The 8,983-nt window shown below is 39.8% G+C and overlaps 1 protein-coding gene across 1 annotated transcript; it reads right to left on the bottom strand.

Annotated features, from left to right (window-relative positions):
• Positions 1 to 1,050: 1,050 nt before the first annotated feature.
• Positions 1,051 to 2,308, bottom strand: LOC129236474 (phospholipase A1 VesT1.02-like). Its single transcript, XM_054870898.1, has 3 exons — positions 2,269 to 2,308; positions 1,916 to 2,198; positions 1,051 to 1,833 (listed from the first exon to the last, which is right to left on the bottom strand). Exons 1-3 carry the CDS (start codon positions 2,306 to 2,308, stop codon positions 1,116 to 1,118), a joined length of 1,041 nt encoding a protein of 346 aa, XP_054726873.1. The 3' UTR covers positions 1,051 to 1,115.
• Positions 2,309 to 8,983: the final 6,675 nt, after the last annotated feature.

Here is an 8,983-nt window from a genome sequence, read left to right as displayed (position 1 = left end):
TCCGGTGATAGCACAACATTTCGCTATAGTACATAGCAATGGTGCCCTGATAACAATAAAATGCCCATTGTGCGGCGCTGCAGTTCACAAATTATGAATCTCAACTACTCAAATACACAGCAGTTTATTTCACCGAAATTGGTCAAAAAAATTATATACCTACACATACATACTTATACAGGGTTTGATTGAAAGGTAATGAGCCTTCCCGCGCGGAGCGTCTGCCAAGTGATCAACCGAATCGGCTGGTGGGGGAAAAGGATCGTTGGATCTTCCCCTTCCACTAGAAACCAGTCCCAGCTCGCTGGCAACACCGGTGCAGTTAACATCGCTCCGCGCACATCGTGGCGCACACCGCCTTCCTCTGGACCTCTGCATTGGCCAAGATGGCGGTTCCGGTGCTTCCCCACCCTCCCTACAGCCCAGACCTGTCCCCTCCTGACTTCTTCTTGTTCCCGCGCCTGAAAAGAAAGCTGGAGGGGAGGCGTTTCGACTCCATCGAGGCGATCCAAAAAAACTGTGACAGCCGAATTGAACGCGATTCGGGCGGATGAGTTTAAAAAATGTTTCCTGCAGTGGAAGGGCCGCTACCAGCGGTGTATTGACGCTCAAGGGTCCTATTTTAAAGAATATTAGTTGTGTAAGCCAAAAGGTTTAATAAAACTGCTAAGAAAAAATAAGGCTCATTACTTTTCAATCAAACCCTGTATGTAGGGCGTTTAAACATTTTGTTGGATATTTGGCAGAGCTCCTCCTTCTAATTGTGGGGTGCGTCCTATTGTTGTTCCACAATTCCTACAATTTTATAAGGTTTTTCATAGCTTTTCCAAGACAGAAATACACTCGGAGGTTTGTCCTTGCCTGCCGATGGGCGACCGTTATTAGAAACTACTTTTTCTATTATTTGATGTTTCATGCACGGGGACTCAAACCCGGCGCTTCCGAATGGTAGTCACCCACCATCGGCACTATAAATTACACTTTTATATATAAAGATGTATGTGCATTGTATAATTTTTTTATTTGAAATTATTTTTATTATCCCTTTTTTAATTGGTAGCAAATTTTTTTATTTAAGAATTTATCTATGCTCGTTTTTTGAAAGTGTGACCCATTTAAGATCCATAACCGTATGGTGCAGTGCTGTGTACGGGTACATAGTAATCTCCAGTCACCATATAGGCATTAGTTACGGCGCCCATTTTCGCACCACTGTAGGAGGCGCCGCACTCTTTCGCCACAGCCTCTGTGTAGGTTCCGCAACGCATGCTGGGGAAATTATTCTCTTTCACAGCCTCAGCGTAATAGGTGCAAGAGCGAGCATGACTGCAAGCGCCAGTTAAATCCAAGCCACAACCAGGTTGCTTCTTACCACCGTTCGGGTAGAAAGCACCCTTACCAATGGGTTTCAAGAAGCCCAATTGACCACCATCTGTCTGAATAGACTCAACATACTCGGCATCATCACTATTCAAACGCTTGTTGGGTTTGCTGTAGCTGAAGAGTGGTAGAGCGGGATCCAAACCGACAATAGCATGAAGCTTATCGTCGGTATTCTTACCAGTGTAACCGGCAATTTGAGCGCCCAAACTGTGTCCGATGACTTCGGTTGTGTCGAAGGAGAGACTGTGGTTTTGCACTAAATAATTAATAAAACTGGCCACCTTCACGCCAGTGGGTTTAACAGCCAGGACAGAAGAGACGTAATCAATGAGACGAGCGCGTGCCCAATCTACGACGATGATATTATAATCTCCACGGCTCAGCCAAGCATCACGAATTTCAGTATTCATGCTGGCTTTGTAACCTTGCAACCAACCGTGAATCAAAATTCTGGAAGCAATGTTTCAATGCGTAAAGTTAATGTTTATTTAAAAACAAAAGTTACTTTGAAGTCTTTTAAGAATGCAAATACCTGGTAGGGTTGCTAGCATCGAAGTTCGATTCCGAAATCGATGTATTGGTAGCCGAAATTTTCTGTGCGGTAGTGGGATTTTTGCTGGTGTACAAGTAATAGGAGACGGGTACAAGAGTAAGGTACGTAGGATCCTCCACGCCTTCGTCCTTCTCCATTGCGTCGAGCAGAGCTTCACCCTCTTCAGTGCTCATCCAGACGAAAGAGCCATCGATTTGCGGAATATACCAGCCATTTTCGCCATTTTCACGACCTTCTTCCACTGGGAAGGCCGAAACTGTGGCTAAGTAAGAAATTGCGTTTTGTTGTTAGTGCTAAATAATACTTTTATTATTATAATAGTTAAGAGCTACCTGCTAAGGCAAAAATTGCCAACAAGTAGAAAGTCTTCATTGTTCAAGGTATCGAAAACAAACACATCAAATTCGAAATAGCCTGGGGTTTTTATATAAAAATTTGTCATTGCGCGGTGGTTAGATAAGAAAATTTAGATTAGTTCACGTGTGAGATCAAATTGAAAGATTTTAGTTATCTGTAGTGCACACCCACTTGATGAATTTAGCCGTTGAAAATTACATACATTTTATCAAATAAATGAAAAAGGCAAGTTTGAAGTGGTTCAAAAATCAACTAAAAAAATGATTGAGTTAATTTCGTACAAAGGTTTAAATTGAAAAATTAGAGGAAAGTAGGCAAAACTGAAAAACAAAAATATTATATTATGTATTTAATATTGTATGTTGACAATGAATGAATATGTGAAATTTGTAATAATTTCTAGAAGACTCACGAAAACTGAATCGAGATTTCTTTGTCAAAAACAGTCGGTGTTGCACGGCTCCACGATGCTGCAGCAGCATTGAAATTTTCTTCAACAAATCTGATTTTTCTTTCAAGTTGTCGTAGACCTTTTCAGAAAAGACTTTAGCGTTTCGACATGTGAGTGGTGTTTTACGGTCGTGCAAATACTTTTAACTGCCACGCAGACTCGTTTGACTGCCGCAGATGGCCCTGCCCTATTACAAAGATATGTAAAGGTGAAGCTTCATCTAGTACCACTAAAGACCGATGGGTTTCCGCCAGCAAAGTAACCTAATAATACGTTCACATAAAAGTAGATTATCTACTTTTTCGTGCTTAGCCCCCAATGCGTAATTAAAAAGTGAGATTTTCCATACAAAATTTCTCTCCCAAAATCTAAGATTATAAAATAATACAACCAGATAATAACTTATTAGCATGCAACCCTGTGTTTTCTGTGTCATTATGTTCACGCGTGTAAAGAAAAACGTCAAGGTAAAAACTGAATAAAATGGTCGCCGGTAAAGAAAACAGCTTTGTAGACATATTTCTAATAAAATTTAGTACAAATTTTTAGATCTATAAAATGAATTAGCTAAACCTTCACGACCTTTTGGTCCCTAGCGATACCAGATGGAGACCGACCTCTATGAATATCGAAAGTGGACATCATGTTGGATGTCAGCGCTTTTGCCGAATCTAAGCAGAGCTGGAAGATCCGCGTTTGAGACGTCCTCCGGACCCTCAACCCATGGGGCTCCCAGGCATTTTAAGCGCGTTTTTAATAAAGCCGGACAAACGCACAGAAGGTGTCGTAAAGTTTCCTCAACATCCCCTCTGCATTTCCTGCATTTGTCCGTGTTAGCAATCTCTATCTTGTGCGCACACGCAGCCAATAGATGATGACCGGTTAGTATACTTATGATAGTTCTGTAGTCCTTTAGCAAGAGCGTAAGTACGAATTGAGTCAGTTTTTTGTCGTTAGTTCTACACATAACTTTTGCTGTTTTGCATGTGGTCAGATTAGTCCACCTATCTCCCACTCGTATTTTCATGTAGTCGTGCATTTCATTGTACATATATTGTATTTAGCGATTTTGGTATGTCGTTCTCTTGTTCAAAAGGTAGTTTAACAAGACTTTTTGCTATCTCACCTACTATTTCTTTCCCCACAATACTCTACTGTTTGCGGCTAGCCTTGCTATGGCCTCCCTGCTCCGTCGAACATTTTTAGACTTAATACAATATTGCTTTTATTGCTGCTTGACTGTCCACGTATATATTAATTGTGGTCTGGCAGTTTTTTAGCCTGCTTTATCCCTAGTTTTGAGCAGTAAATGCCCGCCCCCACTCCGTCTAAAGTTTTATAGCCTTCTGTATAGATGTGAGATGTTCTATCACCAGGCTTCATGCCCTTGCCTCCCAATTAAAGTACAGAGTCATGTAGTCTGTGCAACCAGAGCTCCACTTTCCTATTGAGCTGTGACCGAAGGTTCTGCAGGTGAATACCCTAGCAGCCACTAACCTCTTCGCGGATTTCGCTGCCAGGTTTTCCGCCATAAGGTCAATCGGTAGCATGCTGAGTATTATTTCCAGCACCGCCGTTGGAGTGGTTTTCATCGCTCCTGTTATGGACAGAGCAGAAAGTCGTTGACTCCTTTCTAGTGGCATTAAGTATGTCAGTTTTCTTGTCGCAGCCAACCATACTAAGGCCCCATACAGCAATATCGGTCTAACTACAACCGTGTAGCACCAATGCATCAGAGAGGGTGATCGATCACAAGTAACACCCAGCGTTCTTTTACATGCGTACAACGCATTACTGGCCTTTTTCACTCTTTCCGCAACATTGTGTTTCCACAGCAATTTACTGCCTAGTATTACTCCGAGATACCTTGCATGATCTTTGAGAAGTAGTTCGTTGTTGCCTAGCTTCGGGAGGCTCCAGGTCGGGACTTTGTACGTCTTGCTAAAAGGTACCATGCCCGTTTTCCGGCGATTAGTCTTAGCCCTGCGCGAGATGTCCATTGGTGTACCGTTTTAAGTGTGTTATTCATCACATTAAATCCATTGAATTTCTTGAGCAGTTCATTTGCTATAAGTAACTAACTATTTTACCCGATAAAAGCACTCAAAAGAAACATCGGCTGCGGGCATAAGTTAAGTAAGGAGCGAATAGTTTTCCTTGCTTCTATAAATGCTGCTAATAAAGTAAAAATAATGGGTACTGGGAAATCGGCGAATCGGCGATCATTAGAACTTGGCAAAGAGCTCTTTCGTGCGCAAAATCTTCCGAAAAAATCACTTCTTCTTATTGACAATGTTCCATGCCATCCCAAAGAAGGTGCGTTAAAGAACTACGATGGCCAAATATCGGTAATGTGTTAAACTGTACAATTCTAATACAGCCCATGTATTAAAACGATCCTTGTGGAGAAATTATTGATGAGTCAATGCGAAACATTGACCTAAAAAAAGCAATATGCTTTTTAGCTAGTACTTGGAATGCTCTTACTGCAACTTCAATTCAGTCATCGTTTCAAAAACTTTTTGAAAAGCGTCTGACCGGTATTGCGACGATATGATTCCTCTTTCAGTTAGAAGGCCGAAATACCTGTAAAGCGTATTTTCCAGATTTTTTTCTGAGAAAACTTTTAAATTTATTGATTTGAAAATTTGTACTAAACTAAACTCCAAATATTCCTCCAAAATAATTTCTATGAAGAAAGACCTTTCAAAACAGTCTTGATAGCTAATTGTCAATTTTGCAGGTAATCTGTGAATTGTGAATGGGTAGATTAATTTTGTGGCTTTGGTTATGAGATTCGTACAAGAACGAAAATTTCGATTAAAAATATTTATTAGTGAACCCTCTTATTTCCGAGTCGGGTTAAAAAAGACCGTGTAAAAAGTGAGTTGGGTGTAAAGGATTCATGGAACCTGCAGAGATATTCGACAAAATTTTCAGACCACAATTTTTTTGGGTTTCTAACCACGGAATTCCACGCCGGATTTGGCTAGTAGTTAAGTAAAGGGCTTTTTAATAAGAGGTGTTATTTTGATATTCAAAGAAAAATGCTATTTTTAATATAAATGGTCGGATGTTTATTTCTTTATAAAAAGGAAGGTATGCCGTTAATAGTGGAAAATAACATCAGGCAAATGACCACCACGATCACGCTTACAGAACAATATCCTTTTCATGAAATTTTACATAACCGAATTGCAAAGTGGCTGGTCTATGCCCTCGATAGCCTCACGAATTCCATCTTTGAGGTTTTAAATCGACCCTGCGCTGTTGGCGTAGACCTTATATTTCACGTGACTCCAAAGAAAACAGTCGCAAAGTGTCCAATCACAAGATCTCGGTGACCAAATGTGATCACCTCTTCAAGATATAGGTTAGGTTAGGTTTCGGTGGTAGTCGGTCTGCACGACCAACTCACTTGGACCTTACAGGTCCATTGTGATACCACTGTGTTACACGGGAACCTCATTTATCTTCCTTCGTGGAACCGTTTTGTGGCTCTTATGAAACGTAATATTGATGCCAACCCCACGCCAGACAGTTCTGTAAGAGAATTAAAAAAGTATTTACCTATCTTCAAGAGATAACACGGTCCGGAAACTTTTCCCGTGAAAGATCAATGGTTTCGTTGCTTGTGTGGCACGTAGCTTCGTTTTGTTGAAAATAAACGTAGTCCAGATCAATATCATCCAATTCCGGCTATAAAAAGTTGTTAACCATCTCTCGATAGCGCAATCCATTCACCTGTAACACCTGTTATTGGAAAACCCAATGTATAAATAAAATTTCAATTTTGATAAAAGTTCCATGAAAACTTGTACGTATTTGATGCGCCCATCTTCGGTAGGCTTTATTACTATTAGCACGAAGTAGATTAGCATTTAATCGGATGAAGTTGTTCCACAACCATGCCCACATTCCATATAACGCTAATTTTCAAAACTGCTAAAAAACGAAAATATGCTGAAAATTTAAATTACATCCTAAAAATGAGTCATGATTTCAACAAGACTCTAACCACAGGCGAATTACCACCCACTTTCAATTTAGTAAATAAGCCAATGCGCTTCATTTGAGGATAAAACCTGCGCCGGGTTTTGCTCGAAATTTCATTTTTACGCTTTTGCGAATGTCTTGATAATGAAAAATAATGACAATTCGTGCAATTTCTTTAAGAAATACTTAAGTGCTGCCTTAAGCAAAACGATTGAAGATATCTGAAAAGACGAAAAGTTACAATTTATGGAGCTATCAGCAAACGGATGTGCATGAATCAATGCTAAAAGCTTTCTTTCATCTATAAGAGGCACTTCACGCTCGGCAACTGCGAATGTTTGTGTGTTCAACTAAAATAAACACAAAATGTTATCAAACATAGCATTTAGTGTGGCTTGACCATTTTCTTGGCCAAAATATAATTAATATCAATTAATGAAACAAATTAAATGTCATGACAAAGGTTTCATAACGAAAAAAGGAATATTAGTAAAATTTTTTGCGCAAATGGTTTTAAACTGTTTTATGGTCGAAATTTAGCTCCTGGGCGATGATACGACTACTAGCGTTTTGGTCAACTTCGATTATTTTGGTGATTTTATCGGCATTTTCGGTATTATCGACATTTGCTTTAATATCAAAAATGTCTGAACGGGAACCGACGAAACCAAAATTGCACGTAATTAACTGTTACAGTAACGGCACCATAAACACCACTCACAATTTTAGCTTGCATTTTCGCCGACATCAACCACCACTAAAGAAAGATGACAACAATTCATGAGCCGTTACAAAAGAGGAAAAGGCGCAAACTTTGGCAAAATACTTCAAAGAGGTTCTAACAAATGACGAAGAAAAGAACACACGAAATAATTGATTGCATCAAAAAAGGAATAAAACTTAAAAAAACACCCGGATATGACTTGGTAATAGGAAAAGCATTAGCGGAGCTACCAAATAAGGCATATATATACATTTATTTTTGCGAAACGTTTTTAATGCAATGTTTCGCTGGCAATATTTTCCGAAACTCTTGAAAGTGGCAGAGATTATTGCATTGCCAAAACCGGGTAGAGATCCAACTACCGTATCATCTTATAGACCAATAAGCTTACTACCGACAATATCTAAAATTGCTGAAAAATTACTACATGATCGACTAAAGCCAATTTCTGGAAAAAAACCTATAATACGGGATCATCAATTTCGATTTAGAAAAAAACATTCGACTATCCAACAGATCCATAGAATTACAAATAAAATCCTATCAGACCCTGAAAACAAAAGTTACTGTGCGGCAGTATTCTTGGACGTAGCTAAAGCGTTTGACAAGGGTGGCACAAAGGCTTGAAATTGAATTGAAATTTGAAAAAGTCTAGCCAAGAAGCACCAGGAGATTTGGTGGGTCCTATAACACTCAGGCTAAAAAGCCGATTGTATGTGAAGCTCTGGAAAGAGGGTAGACAGTCAAGGAGGGAAGAAGAAAAGTATCAGAGAAAGAGATAGGAAATAATAGAGAGAAATAGAAAGAAAGAGAGATATAGAGATAGTTAGTCCTGTAAGAATTTTCCAGATTCTTTGGCAAATCTGTAGGATATTTTAGAGAACGAATATTACTCATTCTCACGACATCGTAGCCGTGCTCTAGCAAAGGCAGAACACTCACAGAGAAAGTGCTCAGTGCTGTACGCCTCCTCCAAGCATGACAGGAATACCGTCTTCAATGATTCCAATGGTGGTCATATAATGACTCCATGGGTTGGGTCCTGTAATGATACCGACCATCAACCGAACGTCTTTCCTTCCTTTCTACAAAGGCTTACTCCACAAAATAAAAATAATGACACCTTTTGACTACTACCTCATCATAAAAAGCTACCTAACCGACCGAAGCTTATATATTAGATATGACAATCAATGTTCAGATATTCATCAAATAACTGCTGGAGTTCCGCAAGGAAGCGTTCTTGGCCCTCTATTATATGTTTTATTCACCGCAGATATACCACCTCCTGACGAAACTAATTTATGAAATGCTACGTTCACAGACGATACAAATTACTGGCATCGAACAAAAGCTTAACTATCGCTACCGAAAAGCTGCAGCGATACACAAGCGCAGTTATGGAATGACAAGCACACTATACTTGGAGACACGCTATTGATGTACATACGTACGATCCGAGGACCCAACATGCACTCGGATCATTACCTCGTTGCAGCCAAACTGCGCACACGCCTCT

Source organism: Anastrepha obliqua, chromosome 1, assembly GCF_027943255.1.
Source record: "Anastrepha obliqua isolate idAnaObli1 chromosome 1, idAnaObli1_1.0, whole genome shotgun sequence".
NCBI lineage: Eukaryota > Metazoa > Arthropoda > Insecta > Diptera > Tephritidae > Anastrepha > Anastrepha obliqua.
This window is presented reverse-complemented; position numbering and strand designations above follow the sequence as displayed.

What these genes read in the sequence shown, in the direction of transcription:
- LOC129236474 (XM_054870898.1), bottom strand. Translation starts at nt 2,308, where the DNA reads ATGAAGACTTTCTACTTGTTGGCAATTTTTGCCTTAGCAG. An exon ending in GGCAATTTTTGCCTTAGCAG is followed by an intron (nt 2,199 to 2,268) that starts GTAGCTCTTAAC and finishes TTTCTTACTTAG; the next exon opens with CCACAGTTTCGGCCTTCCCA. An exon ending in GATGCTAGCAACCCTACCAG is followed by an intron (nt 1,834 to 1,915) that starts GTATTTGCATTC and finishes CATTGCTTCCAG; the next exon opens with AATTTTGATTCACGGTTGGT.